Source organism: Herpailurus yagouaroundi, unplaced genomic scaffold (genome assembly GCF_014898765.1).
Source record: "Herpailurus yagouaroundi ecotype Mexico unplaced genomic scaffold, PumYag 28, whole genome shotgun sequence".
In the NCBI taxonomy this organism is placed as follows: Eukaryota; Metazoa; Chordata; class Mammalia; order Carnivora; family Felidae; genus Herpailurus; species Herpailurus yagouaroundi.
The window spans coordinates 152,693,908-152,714,264 of record NW_024412376.1 but is presented as its reverse complement, the minus strand read 5'-3'; the positions used below and the strand labels follow the sequence as shown (position 1 = coordinate 152,714,264).

At 37.1% G+C, this 20,357-nt stretch overlaps 1 protein-coding gene across 11 annotated transcripts in view; it reads left to right on the top strand.

The window, feature by feature from the left end:
* The window catches only part of SLIT2 (slit guidance ligand 2), a 380,574-nt gene that overhangs the window by 211,807 nt on the left and 148,410 nt on the right, over positions 1-20,357 (top strand). For all 11 annotated transcript variants that reach the window (XM_040486997.1, XM_040487032.1, XM_040487040.1 and 8 more), the window contains exon 5: positions 12,293-12,364. In XM_040486997.1, coding sequence (XP_040342931.1) covers positions 12,293-12,364 — 72 coding nt within the window. The remainder of the gene's footprint in view (positions 1-12,292; positions 12,365-20,357) is intronic.

Here is a 20,357-nt window from a genome sequence, read left to right as displayed (position 1 = left end):
TTTTGTTGTTATTTGTTTATTTGCTTTTTACTATGATCTACCATCCCGACAGTCCAAGCAATGACAAAATGAAGTATTTCCTCCTTTACTGTTTTGGGACTTCATGTGTTTTCCTGCTGATACTTTGGTGGGCAGAGTAGTGCGATGATTACCTTCCCTGATGCTTTCCCTTCTGGAATCTGAGCTTCTGGATCAGACACCTGTTATTATTATCTTTTATTTCTGAACACTAGCAGTGTACTCAGCACACTCTGCTTTCAATAAATCATTTCTGAAGTGAACTGAGTTGAGCTAATGGAACTGCGGGAAAGTAACGTGGGAGGACTTTGGGGTGCCACGCCTGGCGTGGCACCCCATACCTTCCACGTAGACTATATCAGATTGTTCAGTCCTCATGGTAAGCCTGACACAGCAATGCTTGGTGCTGTTCCTAGAGTTAGGAAAAATAAATCATGATTTAAAGGATCTCAGTAACTTGACTAAGATTATATGGTCACATGCTTTTATGGAGGTGAAAGATTTTTGTCCAAACCTGATTCTGGGTCGATCCCAGTACACTACCTTCAGGATACTGCTTCAGGCATCTGGAGGTGTGTTCAGACCATTGTGGTTTTACAAAACTCTATGCTTAGATGTGACAAAAAAAAAAAACAAAAAAAAAAAAAACACAGGTTTTCTTAAAACATGGGTTACTAGCTCAACAGTCCTCATAAAAGGTGCAAAGGGAGGTTTTATCGTTGTTGATGCAATATACTTTTAGAGCCTGTCATTAGCTTATGGCTTTAGCCCATTAGGTATGTCCTCCTTGAATGCACATAACAGGAGTGCTTGTAGGTAACCCAAATGGTGACTTAAATATCACTTGGAAAGATCAATGCTAATATGAAGCAATGTTATGGATACTGTTTTGAAGAGAAATAGGAAAGATAAAACTTACGCTGGGAATTCTTTATTTTTTCAAGATCAATATTCTGGTTGTGAGATTTTTTTTATGTATATTTTACAACGATGGCCTCTCTCATCCAACCTTCTCTGTTCAAAGTACCATATATATTCTTGGGTTTAATGGTGCCTCCCATTTTTTTTATTTCCTCTTCTCATTTCCACTGGATGCACATAAATGAACACCATGCTTATTAAACTAAACAAAAGCTAGAAGATAATATTTATCAGAGATGTTCCATTGGGCTTCTAACATGGGGTTCAAAGACAATGGGCATAACAGTTACCTAGGAGATTTGTTAAAAACACAGGTTATTGGACATCTTCCCTAGAGAATCTGCCTGGCATTTCTGGAGTGGAGTTAGGGGTCTGGTTTTTAACGTTTATTTATTTTTGGGACAGAGAGAGACAGAGCATGAATGGGGGAGGGGCAGAGAGAGAGGGAGACACAGAATCGGAAACAGGCTCCAGGCTCTGAGCCATCAGCCCAGAGCCTGACGCGGGGCTCGAACTCACGGACCGCGAGATCGTGACCTGGCTGAAGTCAGACGCTTAACCGACTGCGCCACCCAGGCGCCCCAGGGGTCTGGTTTTTAAACAACCTCTTCAGAGAGTTCTGATGGGTTATCCTGAAACCATACTGAAACCACAGCTCCAGGGTGATGGAACTATAATACCAGAGAGCCAGGCTTCTACAGAAGCCTATGAGGCAACACAGTAGTGGTTAAGTGTAAGAGGTTTGGAGAACAACAGAGCCAAGTTCAAATAGTTCCAGTAGCTTACTTAGCTGTGTGACCACAGGGAAATTACATAACCCTCGTAAACCCCACTTCCCTGTCTCCAAATGAAAATGAAAGACTATATTCTGATGTGATTATAGAAAAGAATTTAAATACGTCAAAGTGTGTTTTCTGGCAGTTAGTAATTGCCCAGTAAATGTTAGCTATGAGTATTATCTTATTTCATCAATTGTAAACTGCACACTTTTCACACTTAAATTTCTATGGAGATTTACAGTTGTCAGAGTTCTGTAAAAAAACACTTCTGTTGACGCTTTTTATTAAAAGCAAGAAAGTACTATTTTATTAAGAGCAAAAAGTACTATTGTCAAAGTATATTAGAGATCAGAAAAAAATAGATACCCATTATTACCATTATGTTCAGTAAAGCTGCAGTACTAGAAGTTACTGTAGGTTCTCAGTAACAAAACAATTCTTGGAACAACAACCCAAAAGACCACTTAGGCATCTTGACAAACAATGGTAAATGAATCTATTCTATATAGGATCATATCAAGACCTGGAAGTGAAAGGACATATGTAGAAGACACAGCCCTGCTTATTAAGAAGCAGCAGTCAAGAGGCACCTGGGTGGCTCAGTCGTTTAAGCGTCCGACTCTTGGTTTCTGCTCAGGTCACAATCTCAGTGTTTGTGGGATGGAGCTCTATGTCGGGCTCTGACAATGTGGAGCCTGCTTGGGATTCTTTCTCTTCCTCTCTGTGTCTGCCTGCCCCCTACTCTCTCTCTCTCTCTCTCTCTCTCTCTCTCTCAATAAATAAATAAACTTTTTAAAAAAGAAGCAGCAGTCAAGTTGGTGGTGAAAAACATACCATAAAAGGAAAAATAGAGAACTATCACAAAGCAATGATTATGTCAGATTTTGTGCTGTCAATAAATGCGTTTGAGGGGCAGCTGGGTGGCTCAGTTCGTTGAGCATTCAACTCTTGATTTCAGCCATGGGTCATGATCCCAGGGTGGTGGGATCGAGCCCCATATTGGGCTCCACACTGAGCATGGAGCCTGATTAAGATTCTCTCTCTCTCTCTCTCTCTCTCTCTCTCTCTCTCTCTCTCTCTGTGCTTTTCCTGCCCCTGCTCATCCATGTGCTGTCTCTCTCTGTAAAATTAAAAAAAAAAAATTAAAAAGGCATTTGAAGGCATGAATGAGAGAACAGAAGGGATAGTGGGAGAACTCTGCTGACTTTCCCACTTGCAAGTACCAAAATCTTGAGTATGCTTAGTATCACTTCTTGGGGAAAGTAATTTGAAAATTTGAAATTTGTCAATACATCTCATAATCAGACAGATGAGTCAGGTATGCACTGCACAGTTCACTTCTTACCATGGCACAAGGACTCATTGATCTGTATTTCTCTGTCTCTCTGACCCCTTTTATTGGGCTCTAGTCTCATGTGTCCATTGCTTTGTGAAACATTGCTATGAATTCACCCCTCTTGCATTGCCTTGATACCAGTATATGTAAGCATCCTCTCAGAAGTCCAATTTTATTTCCTGATTGCCGCTCATTGAGTCTATAATGTTAGATTCTGCTACTTAGCAGGGTTGCAACCACAGACTTGTATATAAGCTCTGACTCTTATCCATATCCATCCAGCAAGTTGCCATGTTTTGTAAGTTTTTTCTTCACAGCTTCTTTTTCTTTCCCTACCTCTTTTACACCTTTGCTTACTGAAGGCCTGTCATATGCCAGGAATTCTGTAGAAACAAAATGAACTAAAATCCCTGCCTTCATTTATCATATTGTCTAGCAGGAGATAGTCATCTAAGAAAAGAATTAAACTGAAATTTTGGAAATGTTATAATAAAGTTGTGTGCCAGTCACCTAAAGAGCATAGAAGATGGGATGACTGACTCACCAATAATAGTTATATTTTATAATTATGCAATAATTATATGACATTAATTATGTAGGTGGTAATTAGTATTAATAACAATGTTGTCATTTGGACCAGGCAGATTGGCCCTAAGAGATATGTGTACTAGCTCATTTTACAGATGAGCAAATGGAGAGAAAAGCTATCACATAGCTGACACGTGTCAGAGATCTTAGTGCTAGGCTCAGCTGGGAGAGTGGAGAAAAACTATGCTGAGGGAGGTGCTGTTTGCTCTGGGTCTTGAACAATGCTTAACTCTTCATCTTTGGTGATAGGAACTAGGTGCTGACGACCAAAAAATGTGCAAAAGCTGAGAGATTTGGAAAATTATTTTAGAAAAGATGAATTGAGAGCATAGAATTCATGAAGGAACGTCTGAGGTGAAAATAGAGCAAGAAAAAGTATCAAGGGAGGCCTTGAAGGAGACTATGTTGAGTTGAGTTTAAGAACCTCTAGGGGCACCTGGGTGGCTCAGTCGGTTGGGCGTCCGACTTCGGCTCAGGTCACAATCTCGTGGTCCGCGAGTTCGAGCCCCGCGTCGGGCTCTGGGCTGATGGCGCAGAGCCTGGAGCTTGTTTCCGACTCTGTGTCTCCCTCTCTCTCTATCCCTCCCCCGTTCATGCTGTGTCTCTCTCTGTCTCAAAAATAAATAAACGTTAAAAAAAAATAATTAAAAAAAAAAAGAAACTCTAGAAGGCCAGTGTAGCTTGAGAAGGGGGATGAGGGGAGAGTAGAAAGAGGTGAGGTCAAGAAGAGCGTGCCGACCAGTTTAATTTGGAGCCTGATTGACCTTTGTGATGCTTTGTGCTTTCCCTTGTAGTGAGATGAGACATTAGTGAAGTTTTGATCAGTGATGTGGCAAGATATGGTTACAGGAAACAAGGGGAGAAGCAAAGAGGCATTTGAAAGACTATCGAAATCACCCAGACAAGAGGGGATGATGACTTTGTCAGGGAAGCAGAGATGCCGGTAGGTCAGATTGTGGATCTATTTTGAAGAGAGAGTCAAGAGGATTATGATGGGCTGGATGGGGGTGTAGAAGAATATGGAATGACAATGAAGACTGAAAAGTTTTTGTACTGAACAAATAAAGGGTGGTGTCTCCTTAACTGAGATGAGGAAGATTTCAGGAGGTGGTTTGATATAATTTCAATTTTGGAAATAAAACTCTGGTGCCAGTGTGGAGGGTGCATCGGAAAGGATCATAAATCAATTCACAGATGAGTTTGGAATCTCATTCATGTCTGAATGGTGATGAATGTCCTAGCAGGGGCTATGACAGTGGAGAATGGCAGGAGGAGACTTGATTGGAGCGACTACTGAAGTAGTTTGGGAAATGGGTTGAATGTAGTCAAAGGGAGGAGATTTAAAATAGGAAACTTCAGGGTTTCCTGGCTGATGACCACAAGGACCGTTACACAGGCCTGGCTCTGGGGACCCTGAATCTTTCCATTTGTGTAGATACCAAGAATGTATAACCTTTGCTTTGAAACCACTAATAACCACCCTCATTCATTGCTTTCTTATTAAGGTTAACTTCAGAATCAGACAGCCTTTCCCGCTCTTCTCACGTCCTTGTCACCTGGGAAAACGAATAAGTTAAATAAACTAGGCTTTCAAACTCAAGCTGTTAAAATTTTTTAATTTTTGTAAAAAGTTTCAAATTATGGTATCTGAGCACTTGGTAATAACCCTTTTTGGGGTGGTATTTTCCCATTTTATTGAGATTGAACTGACATACAACAGTGTATTGATTTAGGATGTACAAGATAATAATGATACATGCATTTATTGCAAAATAACTACCACAATAAATTTAGTTAGCTTTTCTAAACTTTTCTTGGGATGAGAAATCTTCAGATCTATTCTCAGCAACTTTAATCCATACGATATGGCATCATTAACAATAGTCATTACATACCCAGAGCTTGTTAATCATTACTGGAAGTTTGTACCTTTTGACCATGTTCCTCCATTTCCCCAACCTCCACCCCCATTCCCTGTCTATCACCAATCTGTTCTCACTATGTATGAGTTCTGAGTATTTTTGGATTTCACATGCAAGTGAATACATCAAGTATTACAGTATTTGTATTTCTCTGACTTACTTACTTAGCATAATACTCTCAATGTCCATCCATGCTGGTACAAATGGCAGAATTCCCTTCTTTTATTGCTGAATAATATTCCAAATTGTCTTCATTTCTGTATCTACATTGTCTTTATCCGTTTAATCACCAAAGGACATTTTGATTGTTTCCATGTTTTGTCTATTGTAAATAATGCTGCAGTAATCTTGGGAATGCAGATACTGCTTTGAGATGGTGATTTCCTTTCCTCTGGATACATATCCAGAAGTGGAATTGTTGGATCATACCGTAGTTATAGTTTTAATTTGGGGAGGGGCATCTATACTGTTTTCCACAGTGACTGCACCAATTTACATTGGCACCAACGGTGCAAAAGGGTTCCCTTTTCTTCACATCCTCACCAACACATTACCTCTTGTCTTTTTGACGACAGTCATTCTAGCATGTGTGAGGTGATAACTCATTGTGGGTTTTTTTCTTTAATTAATTTATTTACTTATTTTGAGAGAGAGTTCACGTGCATGATTGGGGGAGGGTCAGAGAGAGAGGGACAGAGAGATATTTCCTTCCATTCTCTAAGTTGTCTTTCATTTTTTTAATGTTGACTTTGCATAAACTCTTTAGTTTGATATAGTCCCATTTATTCATTTTTGCTTTTGTTGCCTTTGGTTTTAGTGTCAAATCCAAAAAAATAATTTGTGTACTAATGTCAAAGAGCTTATCTCCTGTGTTTTCTTCCAAGGGTTCTATGGCTTCAGGTCTTATGTTCAAGACTTTAATCCATTTTGAGTTGATTTTTTTGTGTATGGTCAAATATAGGGGTTTGGTTTCATTGTTTTGAATGTGGTATGAAACCATGCTTTCGCTATTGTATATTCTTGGCTCCCTTGTTGTAGATTAATTGGCTATTATATATATTACTGGGTTCTTTATTTTGTTACATTAGTATGTGTGTCTGTTTTTATGCCATTACTGTATTGTGTTGATTACTATAACTTAGTGATATTGTTTGAATTCAGATAATGTGATATTTCCAGCTTTGACCTTCTTTTTCAAGATTGCTTTAGTTATTCAGGGTCTTTTGGGGTTCCATACAAATTTTAGAATGGTTTATTCTATTTCTGTGAAAAATGGCATTGGAATTTTGGTAGGGATTGCAGTGAATCTGTAGATTGCTCTGTGTAGTAAGGATATTTTAACAATACTTTTTAAAAAAGGACATTTTAACAATATTAATTCTTCCAATTTATGAGCATGGGATATATTTCCATTTACTTGAGTTCAAAATACCACAAAACCAAACGAATGTCTTTGTCTTCAATCCCAGTTCCCCAATTTCTGCAGTGATCTTCCCAAAACGCTTTTTGTACTTTTTGTATTTGTTATTTTCCTAATCAGAAAATTTGAGTGGTTGCAAGCTCTCCCCAAGATGAAAATCACCTTAACTTGCATTCAAGACTATATTTGGACCTAAGCCGAACTCACAACTTAATTACTTTAATTCACCAAAAAGAATTTTCTGGGTAACTGGAAACCCACTCTCTCTCTCCACCAAATTGCCCAACACCAGTTCTCTGCCCATTGTCCCTGCCTGCTCTGAAATTCTATTTCCAGATTAATATTCCTAAAAATCAACTCCAATCAAGCCATTTTCCAACTCTGAAACACATTTTTACACTCTACTGCCTAGTGATATAATTACAAACTCTTCCCATGGCAGCTTCATCCTGCTAACTCAGTAGTTCTGACTCATTTTTCTCATTCCACACAGTTCACAGAACAATACACTGTCATCAGTAATATCTTACACTGCCTGCAATGGTCTTCAAGGAACAAAGTAGACCACTCAGGGGCACATAACAGCCTCTGAATAGAATAATTTTAACATGTGTATAACCAACACCTTCATAGTGCTTACTACTTGTAAGCACTCTTTGAGCATTTTGGAAGTATGAACGCACTGATTTCACCTTACAGTCCTATGAAGTAGCATTATCATTATTCCATTTTGCAGATGAAGAAACTGAGGCACAGGAGGGTAAGCAATTTCTCCAAGGGCGCATGGTTAATAAATGGCAGATAATCAATCTCAGATAGTCTAGGTCTGTAATCTATGCTCTTAATTCCTTTGACATGCTGCCTCCTTGGATTTCTGCCAACCACCACTTACCACCACCTACTCCAACACCAGAGGCTGAGAATTACCAAGCTCCATCATTTTCATCAAGGTTCAGAAAACAATCCCATTTCCCTTCCTTCCTTCCTTCCTTCCTTCCTTCCTTCCTTCCTTTCTCTCTTTCTTTCTTTCTTTCTTTCTTTCTTTCTTTCTTTCTTTCTTTAGAGAGAGACAGTGGGAGCAGGGGAGGGGCAGCGTGAGAGGGAAAATCTCAAGGAGTGTCTCCACTGTCAGCACAGAGCCTGACGTGGGGCTCAAACTCATGAAACTGTGAGATCATGACCTGAGCCAAAATCAAGAGTTGGACGCGTAACCCACAGAACTACTCACACACTCCAAAAACAATCCCATTCTATTTTGAAAGTGGCTTGAGTTCATCAAAATGCCAGTGACAGGTTTCTTTGATCTTATAGATCACCTTTCTCAGTTACCGCTCATGTTTTACCTACCATATACTATCTTTGTTGTCACCAAAATATGTGATACATTATATCACATCTTTCTAACTAGATTTAAAAACTTCTGAAACCAAACTTATAATGGACACTGCAAATTGGTCTTCTGATTTCCCAGTTGTATTAACACTACCTTTAATATAATTTCAAAGTAACTTGTTTCTCTTCTGTCTCCCTTGGCTAATTCATATCCACATATAATCCACTTCTGAGTTTTGGTTCTTCATGCATCCCTGATACCACTCTTCATCTTTTCCACGCTTTTTGTCTATACAGTGGGAGAGATGATGCAGCTATTAACTGGCCCATGGTAAGCAAGTGATAAATATATTAAGGGTTTTTTATACTGTTTGGCATTCTTACTACCCTTTCCCCAACTAGGGTAGAAGTCTTGTATCTAGTCTTCCAACTTCCAGCTTCCAGTTGAATTTATCTAAGGTAGAGTCTCTGCCCTGCTCTTGTCTACCACCCTTCCCTCCCCACCATTGTGTGCTGAAATAAGAACTCACTTCTCAATTGCTACCAAAAAGTTTACTCATCACACCCTTGATTTGTCTTTCGGACCTCATCTCCTATTACTCCACTATGTATGTTGTACCTTTTAAGCAAATCAAACCAAATGCTATTCTCATAAAACGTTTTATGTTTTTTTCAATTCCATATTTTGCATGTGCCCTTTATTTCACTAGACATGCTATCTCCCGCTCCTTTGCCTTTACATCTTGATATGTTCACGTTGTCTTTTTTTTTTACTGTGCTTTCTTGCTTTTCAGACTCACAATAGTTTGTTTAAATCTCTCAGTTGCCCTTCTATTTGGCTACTTGCCTTATCGTCTTTACTGAATTTGAGAATTCCTGAAGCCAGGAAATGGGCTTTTACCCAACTCAGTAGTTCTTGCAACGTCAGCCAATACCTTGCTGCTGTTGTAGATATTAAATAAATATATGTTGGATTAAAATAACTGCTAACCTCCACCTGATTCTATACAGAAAGTGTAAGTCATTATTCTTACACAATCTAATGCATCATTTTTCAAGTGATATACACCGGAGGCTAAGATAAGTTAAGGAAAGCCTTTTACGTTTTAGGGCATAGGAAGGACATACTGAGATTAAGTAGCCCCTTGCATCATCTCTAGAATTCTTCAAATCCTGACTCAGTATTTGTCTGTATTTCTTATACATTTACTTAAATCATCTCAGGGCACCTGGGTGGCTCAGTCGGTCATGCATCTGACTTCGGTTCAGGTCATTATCTCATGGTTCATGAGTTTGAGCCCCACATTGGCCTCACTGCCGTCAGTACAAGCCCATTTCAGATCCTCCGCCCCCCCCCCCCCCACGCCTCCCATGCTTGCACTCTCTCAAAAAATAAATAAATATAAAAAACAAGCAATTTGTCTCATTTTTCAGCACTAATAGCTTACATTTCTGAAGCATAATTTCCTTTCCTATAGAACCAGGATAATATTAACTACTTGTCAAGATGGTTATGGGGATTAGAGGAAATACAGATCATATGTGATAATATGTTATTTCTAAAAAAAAAAAATGATTGCATACCATAGGTACTGAAAATATGTTGTTTCTTTTTCCTGTCATTGTTGAACATGGCCCACTTAACTGAAGGGGCCTGGGATCCAGAACTGAAGTTGCCTGCCCTAGTGAACTGGGCAGTGACCCTGTAGAATAAGTCTGGGAAGAGTCTAGTTGTAGGAGGTGGGGGGACAGCCACACATAAACCACTGACCTAGGGTAGTAAAGAGACTCTGAGATTGACAGTTGACAGTTTCTCATTCTTTCGTGAAAAGAAAAGCGTTAGCAGTATGAAACCGTTCCATGTCCTAGAATTCTGCTGATGGTACTCAGAAGCTTCTAGTAAAATCCGTTTTAGAAGGAATAGTCTTCGACTGTGCATTCCAGTCTGTTCAGTGATATCTTTCTGAACCACCTAATATCATCCCTCTACCTTTCCTCCCACCTCACACTCTCCCCATTGAGAACAAGACCTAAGAAAACCTGCAGGTGGCGAATGAAATGGCCCACCTGGCTGGATGGGAAAACTGCAGAGCTTGGAAAGCTGGCAAGGTCCGAAGAAAACATCTCTGCCATTTTTATTCACCTACAGTCTCCACGGCAGTCTTTGTCTTTGGAGAAACAGAGAGATACAAGTGATGAAAAAACAGAGAATTGACGGAGACACAGCAGTGAAATCACTACTGTTGGTTTCCACTGGGGCATGGCAGATTCACATTTGCTTGGCTTCAATCATTTTCCCTTTTCATTTCTTCTTACTTTCTGATTTTTCTTTCTCCACTGTCTCTCTTTACCTTCTCCTTGCTCCATAGCTTCCTTTCCATACAGTTGCCAGCATCCAGGCTGTTAAATATACACTGTTAAACATTCTTAACCTGATGTAATTAAGGGAAGGAAGTCCGTCTGAATCAATGACAAGCTGGAGAAATAAGCAATTTTTAAGGAAATGAAGTTTTATTACTCTTAGCGATATACTGAAACTATTGAAAGCAGTTAACGGAGCTACATCACTTAGGAAATGGATGACTGACTTAACTCCCACATAAGCACATATTGTAAATTTACTGTTTGAAATAAAATGTGTGTTTTGCTTTTTTTTAAAAGACCTTTCCTCCTTGAATAGACTAACATTTATTTCTTTACAAATTGCTTAGCAAACATTTTTTTTTTAATTTGAACATTGTGGATGTTGAGATATGAATGCAAATCTCGGGTGTTTAAAATTTGGTGCTAATGAGGTCAAGACCACGCTCTAAATCTCTCTATCTGCCAGTTATCTCTGTTGCATGGTCACAAGTATGTGAACAAAAAGCTCTGATCATAAAGACGCGTTAGGGGAGAGGATGTGGATGAATCCATCCAAAATACCTCCACGTAATTGGAAAATGGCTCTGTTGTCATCAGCTGTGAATCCGTGGTTAGTAGCTTCATCTTTCTTAATGAGCATCAGTTATCTTAGAATTTGAAAGATAATTTTAGCACCATCACTGTTAATTTAATAACCTATTCATTTGATATTTCAACTTTCTGCTTTGTGGTAGTGTTAACTTAAAATTAGATGAGCATTTTCTGTTTTCAGTGATATTTTTTGCATGTATATTTATATCCTACTTGTTAAGGCTAATACTGTGTGAGCTCATACAATTGCATCTGAACTCCGAGCAAAAAATAATGATCCATTTCATGAGACGAGTGATTTTTACAGACTTCTCATTCCAACTGAAAGGGTGCTTTTTTCCCTTTCATTAAAATGTATTTCTCAATTAAATTAAAATGCAAATATAGACAGTCTGTGTTTATGGTTTTAATAGAATTATTGAAAGAAGGTTTTAAATCAACCTGCTGTTAATATTTTATGCAGGAACTGTTGGTTTTATTGTTGGGCCAGGACTGCCATGTTCCATTTTCAAGATTACTTAAAGTGTTGTGAAAACTTAATCATATTGCCCAGGTTTTATCAGTTTTTGGCCACTCTTCTCTGGGATATTAAAATGGACCTCTTTCCTTTATGCTTTGTAAGTTATGCCAGTGATGTTGGAGAAGTATCAAGTACTAAAACTTTAGAATCCCTTGAAACTGAGTGATGACAAATTTACTATTTGTTTTTCAATAAATAGTTTATTGCACAGAATTGAATCAACTCAAATTTAAGAGAACCATATTTTGTAATTTATTATTAAATTAAAGATCTGGAAAAATACTTCAAGAAACCATTTCTTTAAACCTTTTAATTTATATTATAAATATAAAATATTTCTATTAGAAATTATATCCAATGATACGGAATTAATTATGGTTCTATTAGGATTGCTTTAGCTTTTTTTTTAAGAAGTGTTTTATCATTTGTCAAGCACATGGATTAAAATCATTTTTAAATAATATTTTATAACTTGACCTTTATCCTTTTTGTCATTTTTAGTGATCTCAGTGAAAACCAAATTCAGGCAATTCCAAGGAAGGCTTTCCGTGGGGCAGTTGACATTAAAAATCTGTAAGTATTTTTTTTTTTTCTGGCTTACACTGTTGCTGTAAACATTATCTGTTTTCAGAGTTAAATATATATTGAATAATGCATCAGAAAAAAAGTGAAAGTCCTATTTATCTTTATGCTTGCTTAGGAGAGCTTGTAACAATAAGTTTTAAATTGCTATGACAAGGTATCTGGAGACATTCTCATGTAAAAGTTGTCTTGCATCTGAAGTTATTATCAAATTCATTCTTCTAAACTTTGTGATTAATCTTGTGAAATCTCAATAAATGATTAGATTAAAAGGTATTTGCATTGTATTTTCTTTGCTTTTACTGTCAATGTACTTCATTAACTCCCTTTTCTGTTGTTATCAGTGTTTATTGGAAATGCAGAATATAAGCTATTTTTTTCTGGAAAGAGTAGATAATATTTTCCTGTTAGAGATGCCTGCAGCCTGGAGCTATAGTTTTTTTTATCGCTTTTAGATCACTGTTTTCATTACATACATATTTTTCCCCTTGTATCTTTATAAAAGTATATGTGTATAATCTCCTTTTCAAAGAAGGGGGAAAAAAGCATGAGGAAGAAGGAAATTGTATTTCTGTATTTTCCCTTGAGAAATCTAGTGCCTTGTATAAAAGTGTTTTTTGCAAGTGCCTATAGCTTTGAAGATACATATCAGATTGAAGATTTCAGGGACAATCCTAATTTTGTCAATATGTATGTTTTTATAAACTTTTATAAAGTTTAAAATACTATGCAAGCCTTTGAAAATGATGGTTTTTTTATTGGCTGCAAAGGCTAGGACTTTAAATGTATGTCCTTAGCTTTTACATGAGTTTGGAATGTAGTGGGGAAAAAGCCCCTATGTGCTGAGATTAACTAACAGGAATTCAATATTTCTTAGCTAGTGATAAACAGCTCCGGCACTTTTCAAGAATTAACTTATATTCGGCATTCTCCATGGTGGGTTACAACACTACTTTTCCAGTAGGGAAAGTGAGACAGGTGTTTTCTGTCATCAAAGAGGAGGACTGTTTATAAAGCTTCAAGTTTTGGCCTCTACATCTTCTCTTCCACATAAATGTTTTTTGTTTAAAATTTGTACTTTCTAGGGGCACCTGGGTGGCTCAGTCGGTTAAGCGTCTGACTTTGGCTCAGGTCATGATCTTGCGGTTTGTGAGTTTGAGGCCCGTGTTGGGCTCTATGCTGACAGCTCAGAGCCTGGAGCCTGCTTCCGATTCTGTGTCTCCCTCTCTCTCTGCCCCTCCCCTGTTCACACTCTGTCTCTCAATAATAAATAACCATTAAAAAAAAAATTTTTTTTTTAAATTTGTACTTTCTAGATGTACAGGTAAGGACAGAAAAATACAAACTTCTAGATATAAACTTCAGAACCATTGAAATTCTGGCCCTAGGTTTTCATGGATGTTTACATGTGAAGGGGATTTTATTTGCTTTCTTTTTATCTTTTCTTGCTAGACCGTGGGGAAGTCTTCAGGGAGATTCTGTGATGTAAGATGTTCAAAACTAACTTTGTATACTCTGTGTACTGTATACTTTGTATACTGTGTCTGATCCTATAAAGATCCCAATATAGCACCTACTCAGGTCGCCTATATGTCACTTAAAAGGATAGTCATGACTACAGTTGACCACCCTCTGGGAATGCCACTAGCAATCCTACAATAGTATTATCTCTAAATCCTTAAAACAGGTGGCTTTTAATCTTCTTAGTAAAGATATTCAGGGAATTCACGTGTATAAGTAACCTATAGTCCATATTTAAGGATGCATTTGGGAATGGGATACCAGTCATCATGGGATTCCTTCTTATGTCCTCTTCATTTATCCTTTTTAAAGACTGTGGTTTTAAAAATTCAGACATAAAAAAGAAAGTGAAATCTTAGCCATTGTGCTATATTGATTTAACAGGATTTTGAAACACTTTTATCCCCCATGTGCATTATATACATAATAACTGCCATGTTTTTAGACATGACAAATTGGCAAACTCCACTGAGTCTTAGTTTTACTTTTGTAAAGTGAATATGATAATTGCTTGGGTTTGTTGTGGTTATTAGGGAAAGAAGATACGTGAAAGACCTTTTGGTAAAATGCTGTAATATAGAGTGTATCATTTCATTCTGTAAGTATTCACTAATCAACTTCTAGAAGTTGGCCCTTAAAAAGGGATAGCAAAAATACAGGAAAGAAGAACATGAAGTAATTTGCAGTATTGGGCATGGGTAAGACAGGTTTGTGTCTATTCTGGGTCCATTAACCATGGGGCTAATAAGTGGAAAAGGAAAATATAGCAGAAAGCACTAAATATACACAAGACCCTGATTTAAAAACAAGATACTATGTGCTGTAGGTGCCAGGCAAAGAGAGAGATAAGAAATATTGCTTGAGGTCATCAGGGAAATCTGTAGGAAACAGTTTCTGAAAGAAAATCTAAAGGAATCTTCAAGGATGTTGATTTGTGTTACGTGTTGGTGAGTAACAGCAGATAAGGGTGGATTGAGGAAGTTAGAATTTATTAAAGAAACTATGCAAAGTTAAAATTGATTTCCACAATCCTCACTGCCTTCCATGCAACGGTGTCAAAGGCCGTGAGAGCAACACTGAAATACCACAATGCACTTCTAGCTTTATTTAATTAATCAGAATCATAGCTACAATTTAATAGAATTTTACAGTTAAAAAACATGTTTCTATAATTAAGACATAGTTCAAACCACATTGTTAAAAAAAAAAGTCCAGGTTCAGGGGGCTTTTTATGAAGATTAGTTTTATCGTTAAAAGTTAAGAAAGATGCCTGGTAAAATATGTTAGAGCTGAGGGTAAATTTTAATTCATATTATTATTATTAAAGGCAAATATCGGTCATCAAATAATGACTCCATAAAAGCCCAGAAGTATTAATATTAATATTATTGATATTCAGCATGGGAAAGACAGGTATAGTACTTTGTCCTTTTTATCATTCCACTGTATGAATTTACAATTTGGACAGTCCTGCATGGTGGCTGGCTACTGTTCTAAGTCATTCAGACAGTAAAAGAGAAACAAGAAGGCTAGACTGAAGGAATATGTCCCTTAGCTGCATTACGATGTTAACAATGATATTTTGTATAGGGCTGTCTAAGTGCCCAGTCTGATGCACTGTAACAGGTTTATTGGATTTACCACATTCAGGCCTTATTCAGAGCAAATTCCAGTTAACAGAAGATTTTCACTGGAAGCACTTACTTTAATCTTGTGGATTGGCTAAATATGCTCATGGCGGCATCTTGACAATATGAAACTGATGCTGTGGAAATTTTGCAAATTAGCAGATCTTATTCCTCTTCCTTCAGGCAAGCCACATGAATACTATTCTAGGCAGATGGACCCTAAACATCTCCAGGGAGGAATTCTCGTAACTTTTTTGCTTATCGCTATTAATTTCTTAACTGGAATAAAACCCTGTATATTTTATTTTTGTTACTTCATTTTCTCCAGCTGCAACTTAAACTGTTTTCTTTTCCTTGACATTTTAGATGGTGAGATCTGAGAATAACAAGATCATATTAAAATATCAACTAAATTACAATGTTTGTAATAGTCACTGGCAGCGCTTTCCCATAGAATTTACATCTGTTTTAAAATTCTCCAGTTAAGTATGAATTAAAGTATTGATACCATATTATTACCAACTGATGTGCCACCAAAATGATGATCAATGTGTATAGGACTTTTCTTTATAAATTTTGTATATGTATTTAATATATTCAACACTGATGCAGGAAAGCCTTTTTGCCTCCTGATCAAATTTTGAATGAAAACACGTTATATTATTTAAACTATTTTATTTAGAGGTATCTGTGAGATATTTCCATTTAATTGAGTAATTTAGGAGAATATTTAAATTAAACCCTCCTTTATTGCTGAGACTTGTGAACTTATTCTCTAAGCAGGTACCTAATGGGAATAAAGATTTTTCAAGTCTTTTGTTTTCATGATAAAACATTCCTAGTTAGAGTTATCCCAAGATTTGAGAAAAAAACTGTACAAATCAATGAACTTAAATTTAAGTAGATTGCTAGTTGCTCTTCACGTCACAAAAGTAAACTTTAATGTATTTTTAGTTTCTTTAGTGAGTGCACCATAAACACTTAAAATAGTTAAATTCTGGGCTCCTGGGTGGCTCAGCTGGTTGAGCTTCCAACTTCCGCTCAGGTCATGATCTCGTAGTTAATGAGTTTGAGCCCCACTCAGCTCTCTGCTGTCAGCGTAGAGTCCATTTCAGATCCTCTGTCCCCCTCTCTCGCTGCTCTCCCCCTCCCTCTCTGTGTCTCAAAAATAAAGATTATAAAAAATAGTTAAATCTCAACACATGTTCTTTTAGACACCCTTGTAAATAAAGTAAGTCACACTTGCTTATTCTTCTTTCGTTTCGCAGTACTCCCTCAAAATGTACTCTATGTTCTAGTCAAACTGTAATGTTTATCGTTTATAAGTAAATTTATGTCTTTCCCATTTGCTTGCATTATCCAATTCCCTTAACCCTATATCTCATACCCACCTTTGGCAGGAAGATTGCTTCTTGGTAAAAAACAGGTTAGGCAAAAAATATTTGTAGTTATCTTTCTTTAACATACATTAATTTATAAACAAAGGTCAGGTTACAAGATGATTTAGTTTTGTTTTCTTTGAACAAGTTATCATATTATTTGGGAAACAAATATGTACAGCCATGGCTTTGTAGGAAACACTCACCCAATGTGGGTTGCAATGGTTATTGGCAATAAGAAGATTTGGCAAATGGGAAAGACAGAGTTAATCCATATGCTGTTATATAGCTATTTATATTATTTAGAAATTTCATTTTTTTCTGGAACTCTGTCATCTTTGACTTATTTTATCACTATCTCAATTAATACTCATAGAAGAAAAATTCACTATTCTATACTAGGGAGACAGAAAGACTTCTGTATTTTACTTAATTTTATACACTTCTTTAGTTTTAATTTCTTTAATATTTATTTATTTTTGAGAGGGAGAGAGAGAGAGAGAGAGAGTGTGTGTGTGTGTGTGTGAGAGAGAGTGGGGGTAGGGCAGAGACAGACAGAGAGAGAGAGAGAGAGAGAGAGAGAGAGAGAGAGACAGAATCCAAAGTAGGCTCCAGGCTCTGAGCTGTCAGCACAGAGCCTGATGTGGGGCTCGAACCCACAAACTGCAAGATCATGACCTGAGCCAAAGTTGGATACTTAACTGACTGAGCCACCCAGGTGCCCTGTACACTTTCTAGTTTTAAATACCTTTCTGTTGGATACTTCATAACAATAAGGAAACTAGTGTTGTTCACATATTATAGAATCAATATGTAATAATTAGAAGAGTATATTATATATTTTACAATGCAAATGTAAGACTTACTCCAGCTTTTTGTCATTTAAGTTGTCATAGTTGCAAACTGTCTGCTATAATCAGCTAGTTTTCATGTTTAATTCATTACATTTCTTACCATATTATATACTTAGCTTATTATCATAAAAATAGGGGTGCCTGAGTGGCTCAGCGGGCTGAACCTCTGACTTTTTATTTCAGCTCAAGTCATGATCTCGTGGTTTGTGAGATTTCATGCCTGCTTGGGATTGTCTCTCTCCCTCTCTCTGTCCCTCCCCTCTCACACGTGTGTGCTTTCTCTTTCTCTCTCTCTCAAAATAAATAAGCTTAAAAATAAATAAATAAAATTCACTGTTATCAAATTTAAATGATTTCTTTTAGTTCCCCAGCTTCTTGAGTGTTTTCAGTAAACCTGAGGCTGAAGACACTTTGAAAGGGGAGGTTGGTTTCTCACTCAAGGGGCTTGCTATCCTTCATGTTAGATTAAATGTCACAGGTCTTCAGTGGGATGTAGAACCTTCTGAACAAACTTGTATAGATGGCTTTTTCATTTAGAAAGATCGTAAATGAACTTGAGTTTCATTTCAATAAACAGAGCTCCCTTTAACATCCAGAATGTTGTCTATAGACAGGGATTAACCAGCAGTTGTCTGGGTACTTACATGTAAAATACGCTAGGAACTCAGGCAGTGCTATTAGTACCCCGGGAACTGTCCGTGGTCCTGTAACTTGTCTGGTTTGCATTCACTCTAAAGGCATACTGAATTGTGATAATCCCCAACAACCAGGATCACGTTTGCATGATCAACAGTCTCTCCAACTTTTCATTTTGCTCTGTCTCCAGGTGCGTTAGCATTTTTTCTGCAACGATGTCATTTTCTTATGTAAAAATGAATCTATATGACATATCTTCATAAACACTTTCCAGAACAAAATAAAACAAACAAAACACAAGAGTATCTGATTGGAAATCCAATTCACATATGTATAAAATAAGAATTGGCGTGATCTTTCTGAAACTGTCGTGTTGTCCTGGAGATAGAACAGATCTTTAGTTTTCTTGCTTCTCCAACCCTAAACAGGCACACTTTGCTACATCTGAACTATTACAGTGGTCTGCTAATTGGATTTTGATCTCCAGTCTATATTCTCATTAGATAATTTTAACACTGCAGACAGATTTGTTTTTATAAAGCATTGTCTTTTTTGTCCCATCACTGTCTCGTTCAGACTCATTCAGCTTATTAAAAATAACAACACTTTGTATGGGCACTATGGCAAAGCCTTGGGGATATAGTAGAATATTGACATAGTTCTATAGGTTCTGAAGAATATAGACTCTTTCCTGAAAGAGCAGTGACTTCTATTAATGGCATAGTCTCTTTAGATGTTCTGACTAGGCCTAGCATTCTGCCATTCACCCAGGGTCCCAGCCCCCTCTCCTACCGAATCTACACAAGCTTTTTGCTCAAGCCAGAATGGCCCCTCTCTGGCAAGTATTCACGGTGAACATTGTAGACCTTCTGCTTACAACTGCTCTTGATGGAGTCTTTTCCCTCCATAGGGAAGACACATTTTTATTTTCTGTCTTTCTGGATTCTACCTGTTTTTTAAGGTTCAGGTTTCTTCCTTCCTCACACATGACTACTTTGGCCCAGGGTAATCTGTTCCTTCCCTGACATTCTGTAATACTCTTTATATGCTGCATTCTGCCTTGAAATTTGGCCATCAGAGATTTAACTGAAACTTTCATATGCAGAACGAACAGCTCTTTCCCTAGACACTTACTGTGTGAGGGAGGGCTTCAGCAATACATAGATTTAAATTTGAATCAAGATTTCACCACATATTTACTACCTACTTTGAATAAGTTATTGCACTTCTGTGAGCCTCATTTTTTTCATCTGTAAAATCAAAATGATGACAACATTTACCTTTTCAAGTTATCATGAGGAATACTGAGATGGCATCTCTACAGACCCTGCCATTTGCTATGCATTCAATAAATGTAACTAATTGTTATTGTCAGTGGCAGTTTCTACCCCCTCTTATTAGTGTGCAAGAGTTACTAGAACATGAAGGGCAACTTAATTTTTCCTCCATTTTCTGATACCATTTTACTTAGAGCTTATCTTTTTGCTTTTCCCCAATAAATTAGCAAGTGGATATAACTTTATACCATAGATTATTTCAATAAAAACTGAGATTCTTTATTCCTGTGCAAAAAAAAAAAAAAAAAAAAGAAAAAGAAAAAAGAAAAAAAGAAAAAAACCCCACAACATTGTGCTTGAAAGGTTACAGAAGGGTTAAATTCCCAAATAACAAATTATTTTACATTCCTCAGGATAATCCTTATCTTGGTTGTTTTATTCACTAATACCTGAGTTAGCACTGATTTGTTTTTATGCTGAGGTTAAATGACATGGTTGCTGAAACTTCTGCCTACAGTGTTCACTTATATGGGTCAATTTATATTATTCTTATGTTCTCGATACATTATAACTTAAATTTGTACTACTTCTTAAAGAGTCATTATTGGCATAGGATTTGTATATTTAGGCACTCCTATTGACTTGAATTTTATACACACAAGGGAAGAAATAGAACAGATCGTGCCCAT